At 45.2% G+C, this 15,048-nt stretch overlaps 1 protein-coding gene across 1 annotated transcript; it reads left to right on the top strand.

Moving 5' to 3' along the window:
* The first annotated feature begins 3,894 nt into the window (after positions 1-3,894).
* ANAPC13 (anaphase promoting complex subunit 13) lies at positions 3,895-8,135 on the top strand. Its single transcript, XM_065876790.1, has 2 exons — positions 3,895-4,014; positions 7,996-8,135. The coding sequence occupies exons 1-2, from the start codon at positions 3,916-3,918 to the stop codon at positions 8,119-8,121; spliced, it is 225 nt and encodes a 74-aa protein (XP_065732862.1). The 5' UTR covers positions 3,895-3,915; the 3' UTR covers positions 8,122-8,135.
* The last annotated feature ends 6,913 nt before the right edge of the window (positions 8,136-15,048 follow it).

The raw sequence follows: 15,048 nt of genomic DNA, 5'->3' as shown, positions 1-15,048 counted from the left end.
ATCACCGTATTGCAACCATCGATGCAATAGTGGATACAGGCAACCTAAATCCATGAAAGGATCTCACCATTAAGTGAAAGGCTCATGGAGAATTTCATGATGGATGGACTGGGCTGACAACACCTGAACCCACTACGATGCTCGATTTTAAAATCACAGAGAGAAAACTCAGACATCATGTGCCTCTCTGGAGTGTTTTGCACCACTCATGAAATTTTGCCCTGCCCTCACCCCCACAAAAAAAGTCAAGGTTGAATCTGATCAATCTTCTAGACCAGTGCTCTTCAACAGAACTTTATGCAATTATGGAAATATTTTACATATACACCAAACTATTGGGCCCTTGAAATGTTGCCAATGCAACTAGGGAACTGAAATTTTTAGCTTTATTTCATTTTAATTCATTTAAATAGCCACCAATGGCTGATAGCTACTATATTGGACAGTGCATTTCTAGACCTTACTACCAGTTTAGAGGGAATAAAGGGAATAGATGTACAAGTTAAAGGATACCATGTGGATGCAATCAACTAAATCTAGAATGTTAAGGGAAAAAAGAGAGGCAATGAAACTGCTATATTAAAAAAGACTGAAAAAGTGTTATCAACTCAATGCAACACGTGGATCTCTACGAGATTTTGATCCAAACAAGCTACTTATAAAAATACATGTATGGGACAAGTGGGGAAACCTGAACCCAGACTGAATATTGACATTATGGGATTTTTATTAATTTTCATAGATGTGATGACAATACTGTGGTTTTGTAAAACTGAAAACACAAACTTAGTTCTTGAAGAACAAAAACCCAAAGTAACATAAAAACCGAAAATTCAATTCCTGAAGCCCAGGTCAATGTTGGCTTTAGCTGAATTTCAAATCAAATTGACATATGTTTAAAAGTAGGAAGCTCTGATAAAGTGGACCACTGACGCTGTCACCATCTGCCACCACTACTGTATAAGTGAGAACAGGAAGGAACAAGCAAAGGTGTTCTACCTTTTAATGGGAGACAAGTGGCATCAGTACAATTAACATATACAATAACTACAAATAATTGTTAAAACCTGAATACATTTTAAAGAGCAGTGTAACTGAATGTTTATAAATATCTAACCCACTTTAATTTCAGTCATTCTTACCATACTGATCACTGGTAATGATATAGTCAAAAGGCAAGAAGCTCAGGATAAAAATCAACCTAAAGATGATACTGCATTCCAAATAAGAAAATACATACCCTTTGTTATATCATTAAGCTACAGCTATGATCAATATAAATAAAAATATTTGAAGGTAACATGTAGTTAACGATCCTTATGATTTCCTCTTCGTATCTTGAAAATAAAATTAAATGCAAGCATGTGGGGAACTGTATAAGTAAAGGGCACAAATCCTACAATACTGCTTTTATTAAAGGAAGAAAAAAAATTTTAAGACTGGCTTAAGAATCGTCTGTAAGGCTGAAGGAAAACTACTCTGCAAGTAAGAGTGCTGTTAACTGTAAACGATGACTAGTCGCTGAGAGCAAGCTCATCTTTACCCTGATGTTGTAAGTCATTAAAAAAACAAAACAACACATTATGAGCCGAGATTTACTGCCTTCAAATACCTTCATGATTAAAGTATTCTAAGAACCCGTTCCTTTTATTCCCTTACTTCATTATCTATTTCCCATCCCTGATTTGAATGGAGCAATCCAAAAGTTCAGGGTCCCCCAACTTCAGTCCTTCATGATTTCTGCCACATTTCAGTACCTAATGTACTAACATTAAGGTTTTTAAGTCAACTCACTTTTTACAACTTGCTAAACTTCTCACCCATAAATGAACCGCTATCACCTGCCATCAAAGACCTAAGTCTCAACAATGTTAGGAAGCTAACCAGATGAGGCGGCCCACGCGGGAGGGCTGGGCCGGGGGTCTCTCCCCTGAAGTGGAAGACTGGCCCGCGGCCGACTCCGCTCGGGGAAGATGAGCAGCTCGCCCACCCCGCAGCCCTCCCGCCGGCCCGGCCTCCGGGGAAGGGCTGACCACGTGGCTGGGCCGAACAGTGCGCTGGGGGAGGCCATATCTGGCTTCGCGGGTCCGCAGAGCGTCCGCTGCGAGGCCGATGGGTGGGGCGCCGGGGCGGGCCCGGGCCGGCGCGGGCGAGCCTGGAGGCCAGCGGGCTGCTGAGGAAGCCGGCCCCAGGCCATACGATCGCACTGGCCGCGGCCCCACCGCAGCCAGAGCTGCCTGTGGACACTGCCGCGCCTCTCTCGTCCGACGTTCCCACATGCGGTTATGGGGATTCCGCGAGCGCGCCCCCGAAGCTTCCCGCCGTTACCTCCGGCCGGGGGCGCGCACGCGCGTCACCGCCAACCTAACGTCCAGCCACAGTCGTCTGCACGTTCGTTCCGCCCACTGCCCCCTCACTTGTAATTGAAGCAACATCCTCCCTGACTCCCCCTCCGCGCCTGCAAATGGGCTCACCCATATCTGGGGATCGGAGAGAAGACCGTGCTGATCACGTGACACTGAGAGGGTGGTCCGCTGGAGGCGGGCGCCGCGCTGGGCCGGGTGCTGGTAAGGGTTTCCCGCGCCCCTAGCCTAGGTCTTGGAGAAGCGGAAGCGCGTTCGGACTTATGCTGCTCCTCTTGGCCGAGGCCGTTCTCTTAACCTCATCCTTATAACCACCCTCCTCACCGCCCCTTGGGAGGGGTGGAAAGGGACTTGCGCGGCGGTCCTGGGCCTCCCCCGCTGCCGCATTTGGTATATCCTGCCTCGGGCCGGAAGCCGCGGCTGTGGGGCCGCCTCCCACACCTGTACGGATGGCGGTGGCCTGCGAGGGTCATTTTTAGCGCGGGAAAAGGAGTTCTAGCTTTGCTGCTGTAACTACACGTTTGCAGAGCTCTAAAACAGAGATGGATAAAACTGCCCTGCCCGGGGGAACGTACGCACTGCCTGTCTGGGAAGACCCTGTGACGGGCAAAGTAACAAGCTCCCGATGGGGACCATTCACTGCGCCCAGGGAACTATGGGGCCCGCGGAGGGGCGGGGACCGCGTTCTCCTTGGCGCTTAGAGAAAGTTCCTGCAGGAGGCGACCTGGGCGCTAAGTTTTTAGACTGACTGAGGGTTAGGTAGGGAAAAAAGGAACAAGATCGTGCATTCCAAGCATTGGGATAGTCACACGTGTAAAAAAAAAATTTTGTTCAGGAAAGTGGTAATGGCTTGTTCTGGCAAGTGTGGCAAAGTGCTTGGGATGGTGGCCGTGTCCTGGTCATTGCACGCGTTATGCTATCCACCCTTCCAGCTCCTGAAGAGTGAAGGCACCTTAGCGCCTAATTCTGGAAATGGGATATTGACCCCGATGAGCTGACGCCGAACTTTGAGTTTGGAAGGAAGAGTAGTTATTAGTGATGGGGCAAAGAGACCTTTAAGTGCAAAGGTTGGAAAGTGTGACAGGGTTAGAGGTGTTTGGAAGAGGGACAGGTGGGAAAAGATTGAGGCCAGATTGGGGAAGGCTATGCTGAGTCATTGATACAAATTTTACACACAGCAATTGGAAACAGTAATGCCTGAGCAATCAGTCATAAAGCCGACCTAACTTGTTTAGTGGATCATAAGGACAAGAAGGAACCGGTCAAGGGCAGAATGTGTGCTGAAGCTGGAGTGATCTGAGAAAACTTTACAGAAAGGTGGAATCTGTGTGTGACCGGGAAAATCAGCTGGGAGGGACTATGGTCTTATAAATAAACTGCAACCTGACCCAGATGAGATGAGTCTTTCCCAGGGTGATATCATGCCACAATTCACATCCAGGCTAAAAAGCCTGGAGAACCCTACTGCTAGATTACATCATCTCCTCAGTCTTCATGTTTAAGAAATAATCTTTTTGGCTTACAGATCTGGCAAGATCAAAGCTGCAGGAGAATGGACAGTGAGGTACAGAGAGATGGAAGGATCTTGGATTTGATTGACGATGCTTGGCGAGAAGACAAGCTGCCTTATGAGGATGTTGCAATACCACTGGTAGGCTGTAATTTGTGCTGAGGGTGATAGGTTAAAGGTATGATCTGGTAGACCCTAGTAGGGGTAGGATATCAAGACAAACTAGTAAGGCAAAGAAATCAAAGCTGTGGAGTCCTCTAACTCTAGAAGCTTCTGGAGAACATTTAGCTTGACTTTGAAGAGAAATGTGGTTCAGAGGGCTGACGTGACCAGCTCAGTTAGGGGATCATTCCAGAACTAGAACCCAGGTCTTCTGAGCCATGTTCTGTCTACCACACCAAAGCTAGTAAACCGGATGATGAAAGTTTAATGCACACAATGAGGAGGAATAAGAAGCAGTGGCATATGCACTTTATCTCTTCTCTACCTGTGGTTTGTCAGTTGACATTTTTAGAAACTCACATTTTTGGAACACATACCTATTCTAGGTTCCCTGGAAAATATTTGGAAGAGAACTGGCTTTTCTTCTTTTGCATTTAGACCATCACACTCTTTTCTTTCCTGACCTCTGGAAAATTCTCCCGCAATGAGTTTGTTAAACCTAACGTAATAAGTGACCTAAACATTTTGCTTGAATAAATATTTATTAAAAATCCTATTTATGTCACAGAGGACTAGCAAGGAGAACAGAGACTGTCTTTCTTTAGAGCTTGCCAATTGCAAAGAGCCATTAATAAAATAGAGCTTGCAGGCAGACCATGTGCTGCTGCCATTTACATTTTCATCTAAGAATAAGAGGTAATATGTTCAGTGAATAATAAACATAGCAAATAACAAGTAACAGCTTAGTTCAAGTTTAGAAAAATAGTCAAAAGAGCATAATGAGAATTATAGTTCCATTTATTGAATACCTGTTTTGTGTCATAGACCAAGGTTGAAATCTGACATACATTATCTGTATCCTTAAGACACCCTTCAAGGGTGGTTGTGTTCTGCCCACTGTATAGGAAGGAAACAGAATCAAAGAGGGGAACTTGCCCAAAGGTTGGTAGCCAATAAGTTGGACTTCACACCGAAGTCTGTGAGGCTCCAGATCCTGTCCGGTGGTGGTTCTTTCATTCCGCAAGCAATTCTTGAAGCCTACTATGTGCCTTAAGACTTGGTAAACATAAGTACAGTTTCTGCCCCTCGGAGTCTAGAGAGGCAACATATATCAATAAATAATTGTAATAGTAAGTGTTCTAAGTGAGGGTTGTGAACAGCTATGTAGTGTAAGAAGTGGCTGATTGCCTGGTGGGCATCAGGAAGGACTTCAGAGAGATAAATCACATTTGAGCTGGTCATAGGGAGGAAAAGAGGTTTAGTGAGGGTAGACAGGGGCCAACCAGCAGAGGGGACAGATGTGCAAAGGCTCAGAGTTTTAAACTGCTTTGGGAGATGGTGAGGCAATTCATTGTGGATGGAGGATATACTTCTCATAAAAGGTAGGGAGAAAAGTTGGTCTTGGACCCAATTTTGAGAGGAGCACTTGATGCCATGCTTAGCCCTCATCCTGAGGATATCCAGGAGTGAGTGGTCTTCAAAGTAGAGATCTGCCACGCTCAAATATATTAGAAAATCAGTTTAGCAACATTGTTAGAGAACGTGTGTCAAGGAGAAAGGGGCCAGTGACAGAGCAAAGAGACCAATTAGAAAGCTAACGCAGTGTCTAGACAAGGGAGGAGGACCTAAACAAAAGCAAGAAAGTGGAAGGGAATTGCTGAATTCTGGACATACTAATAGCAGGATTTGGGGACCATTTGTGTGGAAGGGGTTGAGTGAGAGGAAGATTTCCATGCTGACTTCCAAGTTGTAGCCTGGCCCTGTTGCTAATCTGTGTTTTTTCCCAGGACTTGTGATTCTAAGGCAATGTTTGTGTCATTAGCTTTTGTTGCTGCCTAACAAATAACCCCAAAACATAGTGGCTTAAAACAGCCGTTATTTATGTCATGATTTTGTCATTCAGCTGAGAGAGTCTTGTGATCTTTGCCAGCTCGGTTGATCTCTGCTGGACTTGGTGGTGTTTTGCAGTCGGCCAGCAGGCTGGCTGGAGGCTGGGATGATGAGCTGACTAGGCCACAGTCTCATGATCCTGCAGATTAGCCCAGACTTCACAATCATTTTAGGGTTCTAAGAGCAGCATGAGAGGAAACTGTAAGGCTTCATGGAGCCTAGGCCAAGAAGTCACATGATCAGTCCCAATGCAAGATTGGGGAAATAGACAGTGCCTTTTCATAGGAGTGGCTACAAAGAATTGTGGCCATTTTTGCAGTACCCCACAATAGATGATTGTTATGTTCACGATACTTTATGATACTTTGTGTTTGTTTTCCAGGCATATATGCAATTTTATATGTTGGCATTCATTGCAAGAGACAATAGTGACCAAATGAAAAACGTGTTATTTTAGAACAAGATGAAATTAAATAATATCTGAATTAAATAATTGATTAACCAAGGACTTGTTTATGGTTTGCCAGCTGTAAGTAGTTACTGAAACAAAACTTTCTCTTTGCATTATTGCTTTAGAGAAAATGGTAGTTCCTTTCAATTTGTACAAGTATGTTTGAATCTGAGTATTTGTAGAGCAAGATGTGATTCAAACATACTTGTACATATTGTAATTAAGTCATTTTAGTCACATTGAACATCACTTTGAAGGAAAAAAGTTATTATATTCATATACTGCATATTGGAGTCCAGTGGGAAATCATAAGTCTAGATATTGAATAACAGTTTGCTACCCTTAAAAAAAAGTCGGGCTTCCATGGTGGCGCAGTGGTTGAGAGTCTGCCTGCCGATGCAGGGGAAGCGGGTTCGTGCCCCGGTCCAGGAGGATCCCACATGCCGCGGAGCAGCTGGGCCCGTGAGCCATGGCCGGTGAGCCTGTGCGTCCGGGGCCTGTGCTCCGCAACGGGAGAGGCCACAGCAGTGAGAGCCCCATGTACAGCAAAAAAAGTCTAAATTCAGATAACTGAAAAGAAATATATTGGTATCAGTGAATTCGTACGAAACAGAGTTCCAGTAGTAATAAATTTAAATTTAAAATACAAGGAAACTATCAAAAACTTCTCACCACACGCCAAAAAATGGTGAACTGTGCAAGGTGATGGATGTGTTAACCTTATTGCAGTAATCATTTCACAATATATATGTGTATCAAATCATCACATTGTACATTTTAAACTTACACAATGTTATATGTAAATTAAATCTCAGTAAAGCTCGAAATATATAAAAAAATTCCCCAGATTCTACACTAAGTGTGGCCCATGGCTTACCATTTTAAGAAAGTTGCGGGTAGGCTATGTTGTTTTATGTTGCCCTGCTCCACCACTAGGGGGAAGCCTCATCTATTGTGTTACATTTTCAGTGCTCCTACCTCCATTATAATATAGGCACATTGGATACAGGATCGTTGTTGAATACCTTTCTTGTGCTTAAGGAACATGCCAGCAAATGTGGTATTCTATAAAGCAGCCTTCCCCAAAAAAGATATAGTACTGGCTCTTTTCAGTGTTCCTAGCCACTAGTAAGGATGACAGTTAGTCCTTGCACTGGATACCCCATGCAGTGCTGGGCACCTGACCTGCATTTCCTCATTTAGCCCTCACAGCAGTCCTGTGAGATGGTGACTACTTTTTTCTCTCGTTGCCTAAGAGGAAGCAAAGGCTGCAAGGGTCTGAATACCTTGCCTGAGTAACCCAACAAATGGTGGAGTCATGGCCTTGGATCCCAGTGGCTCCCAGAAGCCTGTGTCCTGAGCCTTCTGCCACGCTGCCTGCCACACAAGTACCAGAGTCATAATGCCATCACTCCCGGCTGGAGACGGATGAGGCACGTTTGAGCGAGGCTTGTGATGTTTCCTCACATTTTTTATTTTCTAGCTATTTCCATAGGATATGCTTCTATGCTGCCTGTTTCTAGGAACTCACAGGTTTTAATTCCAAGTGCTTTTGAGTTTTAAGGGGTTTGTTAACATAGAGTGTGACATCGTCCTGAATGTCCATTGTACCTTTTCAGAATGAGCTTCCTGAACCTGAACAGGACAATGGCGGCACCACAGAATCTGTTAAAGAACAAGAAATGAAGTGGACTGACTTGGCCTTACAGTACCTCCATGAGAACGTTCCCCCCATTGGAAACTGACGCCTGGCTCCTTGTTCATCCACAGATTTTTTTTAAATACACAGATACAAAATGTTTTCTTTCAGCCTCCTAATTTGAGTCTTTCAGTGTTAGATCAGTGCTCAAAAATGTACAACTAATTTTGTGGCCACAAAATGCAGTGTGAAAATACTCAACCCGAACCAGAAGCTGATTGCGATTTCTTGGGATTGCAGAATATCTGGCCCTTTGAACCTAAAGTTCTTCATTGACTAGCTAGTATTTGAGCATGATTGATTAAACATTTGCCTTTAACTCTGATTTTGCTTTACTGTCAGAGTTTAACACTTCCCAACTACTTATATATGTCCTGTGACACAGGTGATTGAAGATATGAGAGGGAAAGGCGAAGAACAACAAAGCCAGACATGAGAATTAACTTCTCATGTACCCCCATTCTGAGAATCATCTGAGTGGGTGTGTGTGGAGTCTGTAGATGTAATGGACGTATAGATGGCCCATTCACTGACTACTGGGATTCCTAAGATTCCCCATGAGATTTTCAAACTTTGGATAAATTTACAAATTAAAAGCTATCTTGACCGTTAACCCCTGATCTCCCTACAGCTTCCTTTGGTGCCGCTAGAAAGGCGAGATAGACCGTTAGTTTTATCCAGTAACAGGATTTCTTATTTTCTCAAAGCCTTTCCAGATATAACTGAAGCACCATGGAATCAATATTTAGTTGCACATTTGTGAAATAACTTGTATTTTGGAAAACGCCTTGATGGACATTATCTCCTAGAATTCTTTGCCTGTTTTATGTGGTATCTCTTTTATTCTCTCCCCAGATTGTAAATTCTGTGGGAAGAGGCCCTGGCTTTTACATCTGTATCCCTCACTGAAAAACTGGCAACACTGAATAATTGAAATTTCTCTTCTCGTCGTTTTTTTAACTGGGTCATTTTATTTACATACCTTTTAGGAGTAGGAAGTGTACCACAAAACAAATGAGCCGATTTTAGGGTTTCGATCAGAAACATGGTTGTAACAACTCACCTGACATCCAGACACACCCAGGCTGATCTCCCTGTGGATCAGTGACTTGCCTAGAAGTCATTTATCTCAGAATAAAGACCCCAAGTCAGCAGTCCCTCAATAACTGAAGACAGACAACCCAGTAGAAAAGAGAATTACGATGTGCAAAAAAAACATACCGAAAGAGAACAAAGCTTTTCAAAAAATTAAAGTAAAATTCCACAGTTCTTCCATGTTCTAGTTAAATGAGGGCTTTACTACAACTTTATTTGTGGTGTATAATACGTAAAACACTGACATCTGGATATTAGGAGATGTTCATATGAATCCACCCATGCTTGTGGACCCAGCCTTTCCCAGGGGTATTGGTGGAACAGTGAAATATGAAAGCTGTCTGGATTTCAGCTGAATCAGAATTAGGCTTGTAAGACAGGCAGCTGTTGGTTTATCTGCTTGGCTTGTGACCCTTATCTGAGAACTGCCCCCATGCCAAGTTTGTGACCTGTGATGTGGTGACAGCCATAGCTCATGTGAGGAATTAGGTGACAAATTCTGGGCCAAATTGTCAACTGCAGCTTTGGAATCTGCCCATCTGGGACTGGCTTGAGGATCATGGGCACAAGAGATGCTAGGCTGCCATTGTAGGGTGCCTTTTCAACCTTATGTGCCAGAATACCCAAGGAGGAAAGTGTCTGCAGAGGGAGGCTCAGAGGCTGTGTCCCTGTAGCTTTCCAGCTGGTTCCTGCGCCTTTGTTCCCGTAACTTTTGAGTTCAAAGCATGTGTGTTGCTCTCCTCTATGGGAGGCGCCTCACTTGTTGCTGAGAATATGGCAGTGAACAAAATAAGTATGGCTTCTGCCTTCATTTAGTGAGGGAAACAAGCATTAAACCAATAGGCATACAAATCTCTGATTTTAAATTGTGACACATGCTAGGAAGAAAAAATAGAAGATGCCCCTTAGGTTCCTGGAAGCAAAACCTGAAGCAGTTTCTTGTGCAAGGAATTTATTGAGATTGTGCGCTCAGGAGAAATCTGTGAGGGAAGCAGGGTAGGGCAGGGGAAGAACCTGAGCAAAGATGTGGCTTCAGCTGGAGTCTGGCCTCTGCCTGGTCCCACAGGAGCTGCAGAGCACGATGTTACCAAGAGTCTTCCCACCTTGAAGCAAGATCCTAGGCCTTCGTGTTGAGTATGTGGTGGTCAGCCATTGGCTCTGCCCTCCCTCTGTCCCCCAGGGAGGGCATAACCAGGCATTGCCAGGGGCCAGGGCTCTCCAGGGAACAGTGTATCTCCTGGCAGCCAACACAGTCAGGGAATGGGTGCACAGACAGACGGGGCAAAGGGGATCTGGGCCCCAGCAGTGACTACTGCAGGGTATAGGGAGTATGACTGGGGACCTGATTTAGATTAGATAATCACAGCAAAACTTTGTGATAAGTAGCTTTTATAGCACATAATTTCAAATATATTGTATTTGAATTTTTTCCATTGTCCAAGGAAGCAGCCAGGTCCTTAGTGCTTCCTGTTCACAGCAGAGAGCATGTGCTCAAAACCAACCCTACCCCCTTTAGGGGAGCAGGGGAGGGAGGAAGAGGAGGATCCTCTTAGGAGTAGTGGAAGTCTGTGCCCCAGTGGCTGGTGATACCCAGGGAGATAGTGAACTTCAGAAGCTCGTGGTTTGGGGGTGCCCCAAAGGATACCTGAAGTCAACCTGAGTCTCCCAGCTTGGGCAAAGACACCCTAGCGCTGGAACCACCTCCTTCAAGGGCCCCTCAGAGTTGACGGTGAGGATAGCAGCAGAAACGCAGATGGAGTGGAGAGTAGAGGTCCTCGCCCATTTTCAAGCTCATTTATGGACATCCTAAATGCTTGTGAGACCCTGAAAGAGGAAAGGATGCCTCAGGGACCACAGATCTAATTTCTGCTGCAGCACAGCAGAATGGAGCCTCCTTGAGTTTGTGGGCCAACACCTGATGGATGGGTAGGAGTAGCCAGGGGAAGAATTAGGGGGTGAGGATTGATGGCCAAGAGCAAATTGCATAAAGCTCAGAGGTGGAGCTGGCATCCCGAACAAGGTGGGTGGGGAGGCAGAAGGAGGTAGAGGAGTGGCCTAATCAGGTTTTATTTTTTTTAACCTTTTTTTTTTTTAACCTAAGTCACTCTGGGTTTGAGCAGGTAAGAACAGAAGTGGAAAGACAGAAGAGCTTTGCCTTGGCTCAAGTGAGGGATGATGATGGCTTGAACCAGCAATATGGGGGTGGCAGTAGAGGGACTTGGAATACCTTAGAGGTCATTGCCCACAAGTGCCAGGTGAGAGGTGTGTGTCAGGAAGCCAGCACCCCGGATGGTGGTTGTGTGGTTCAAAAGAGACTCGGGTGCCCAGTGTGAGTGCTAACCTGTGACCAAGGGGGAAATTCTCTGAGCCAGACACACGACTCTGGGTGCAGCTTCTGTCCTCTAGCAACGGAGAATCTGGTCCAGGAGCTGCCCATCCTTTGAAGTCCAACTTAAACCCACTTCTTAATAATATAGTAACAATAATACAGTTAATTGAGTGCTTCTTTGTGTTTTAGACGCGTGAACTCCAGCCCTCATGTCCACTTTTTAAGGTGGATATTATTGTCCTCATTGATCAAGTGATGGCAGCTTAAAATTGAATAATTCATTCCAAGTTAAAGTCACTCAAATAGTAAATGGGTTCCATCCTAGGCTGTCTGATCCTAAAATCTGTGTCCTCTTCCTGGACCACGTGATGTCCCCTGAAAAACCTTCTGTGACCACTGCATTCTGAAATGGGAAGAAAATCCTATTGGATCATTTAGAACTTCCAAATGTTTACCTTCTTTTACAATTGAGATTTAAAAAAACTGAAAAATTTTTGCTAGGAACCTAGGAGTCATGAAACATTTAAAAATTCAACCTATTACCAAACCTATATATAATTCATATAACTCATAATTTTACCACCATGAGTCATGTTGTTGTCACTGGTTTGTGTACAAGGTCAAATCCCTAAGATGTGTTTTCAGATTTTGGTGCTTTGACAGTTTGATGTCAATGCTACTTAGTACCCAGCAGGAGGCGCTCAATTCCTTTAAGAAAGTCAGAATTGCTGGCGGAACTTTAAGTAAACTCTAACTCAAGGTCCTGAATAAATGTGGTGTTTTGCTTGGGAGCGATTCTGCATATCTGGATTCCCAGTGTGTTGGGTAAGGGTTTGTGTGAGTCCCCGGAATTTTGGCTGGCCACACACGGACTGGACAGCTCACCTAGTGGGCTTCTCACTCCCACTCTGTGGGGGGCCAAGAGGGCACATGGAAGGTGCGGGGAGTTCAGAATTTGGGTTACAGAAAAAGGTAGCCAGAATCAGGGGTTTTGCCCACCTGTGACCCCAGCTTATAGACATAGTCCGGCCTGGGGACTCTTTACTATGCCGTTTCCCAGCTCTTTGTGTTAAGTTATTTGGAGATGTTAGGTACCATCCTGGAATGATCTATTAGACTCTAGAAAGACTGTTTGTTTCCCAAATCTTCCTCCTTGATGTGGCCCTGCCACGGTTAAATTCATCCCCCAGTCCATTGCCACTCTGCACCTCATCCAGGGGCTCCTCTGGGAAGTACTGGGGGAGGTTAGGGGCTGGCGGGGAAAAGCAGCTGTGCCATCTCTTGAGAGGACTTCACGTCTGTGGCCTTCCTGGCCTTGGCCTCTGCACCTGAGCCAACCAGGACTGGCTTCGTGAGCACACAACCTGTGCAGACATACAGGCCCTGCACGCAGAAGGCCCTGCTGTGGCTCTGTTGAAACCAGTAATCATTTTTGAACAAGTAGCCCACATTTTCATTTTGTACTGGGCTCTGTAAATTCTGTAGCTGGTCCTTGGCAGTCATCTGTAGGGGTTCCACCTTGTTAGTGAGAATTCAAGACACCATGAGTATCGGCCTTTGGGGTGACAGAAAAGCAGGAAGGTCCGGGAAAAGGAAGAGAAAAGCTGGTGCAGACCTCCAGGCTTGCTGCGGAGTCCTGAAATGTATTCTGGCTCCTCAGCAAATCCTACAAGTGCAGTTGCTGAAATTGTTTCCTGAGCTCCTCTGTCATTCTTGCTGCCTGATAGCTGACCCTGGGGTGAGGGGTATGTATAGAAATCCTAGAAGTGCAGCAAGACAGATTTTTGTGGATGGCTAAGAGAACCTGAAGAGAGATGATCACCCAATCCCAGGCGTGTTCTTGCCCAAGTTTCATCTGGAGCTCAGCCAACTACTATATGGATGTGCACTCTGTCGCCCTGGGTACAGCAATGTAGCTGGCTCACGATATAGCCTCTGACCAAGTAAGAGGAGAAGCACAACTACAGAGCTGGGAAACACGGTCAACACATTCCTTCATGACGAGTTCTACCTAGGTTTTTATTTAGTTTACCCTTCTGTGTTGAGCCATATGAAAAAGCTGCTTTTATAGGTCAAAGTCATCAGTCACAATTTCCTCTGTCTTTAGCTAATATTCTTACCTAGAGCCAACTGTGTGTGAATACACCCAAAGACTCATACACACACAGCGCACACAAACCAGGTTTAATGGGGGAGGTGAGGAGTTGGCAAAGGGCGGAGAATGTGAAAACAGCCAAATGACTGGAAAGGAAGTGAGGGAGGTTGATGCATAAACCCATCCCAGTGATTCCACGCCTCCCCTAGTGACTCAGCTCCCCTTTATCGTCGCGCCACCACCCAAGGCCAAAGAGGTTTTCCTCCGCCCTTGCCATGGTACTGCCTCCATTCTCCTGACACCTCTGCCCATGCAGCTCAGTCTCAAGCACTACCCGTTGCCCCCACCACCGTGCTCACAGATTGGTGCTCACTCTAACAGGCAGGCAGTCTAACTGTAAGGTCTGCTTGAGGAAGAGTGAGGTGGCAGCTTCCCTGCCTCTTTGCCAGTGGGGACACCCTTACATCTGTCATCCAGTAAGACCCTCCGCAGCCTACCCCAGCTCAGCCCACACAGATGGGAACAGGCCTGCCTGGTGAGGCCCTTCTCTTCAGGCCCATCTTCCTGGCTTTCGCCTTCCCAGCCACTCTCCTCCCAGCTCAGGCTCTCAACTCCCAGGGCTATGCAGATGTTGGGAGATACTCCTTCTGCCCCACTTACAGCTGCTGTTCAGCCAGGGCTGTCCTCTAAGAGATTCAGTGCTGACAAATCCAAGCTCTTAGCCAGGGAGTACAGGCAGCAGAGGCTTCAGGAGTACAAGAAAAATGAGCCCCAGGCCGGACTGGAGGGTTCCTGATGGACTGGACTCAAGACAGGAGTGGAAGGGCTGTGGCTCTGGTCCCCCCTCCCCCCGTTGACTGCTTCCTGCCTCTTTCACCAGGTTTCAGTCTTTCTCTAAAATCAATCAAGGAATCAGTCTTTCTCTGTGTATGTTCCTATTTCTCTTTCTTGCTATTTTTCTCCCTTTCTCTTATTCAAGCATTTATCTAAATATCTTCCTCTATACATTAGACTTATCTTTCTTCTTTCATGTTGCAAATTCCTTTAAAGTAGAACTCACATCACATTTGCATCTTGTTTTATTTTACATAATAGTTACTTATATGAAATTACATATAAGTAAAGCGTATATAGGCTGCTGCAAAGTATAGGGGCTAAAAGTACAGACTTTGGAGGCAGAAAGACCTAGGTTGCAAACCCAGCGTAGAAAAAAAAAAAAAAAAGCCAGCGTAGCACATCTGGTGCCCATCCTCAAATAAGTTATTTACCTTTCTGAACCTGAGTTTCCATATTGGAAATTGGGTTGACAATATTGCTTACGTGATGGCTTATTGGAGGACTAAATGAGACAATGCAAGTAAAGTACTTAGAACAGTTTCTGGCACGTGGGAAGCACTTGATAAACATTAGCTTTTATTTGTTTTCAATATAATAAAATAAGCGTTTCCAAAATA

The sequence above is a fragment of the Phocoena phocoena genome, chromosome 4 (genome assembly GCF_963924675.1).
Source record: "Phocoena phocoena chromosome 4, mPhoPho1.1, whole genome shotgun sequence".
Lineage (NCBI taxonomy): Eukaryota > Metazoa > Chordata > Mammalia > Artiodactyla > Phocoenidae > Phocoena > Phocoena phocoena.
The sequence above is the reverse complement of the archived record's forward strand: the minus strand, read 5'-3'. Positions and strand labels throughout refer to the sequence as shown.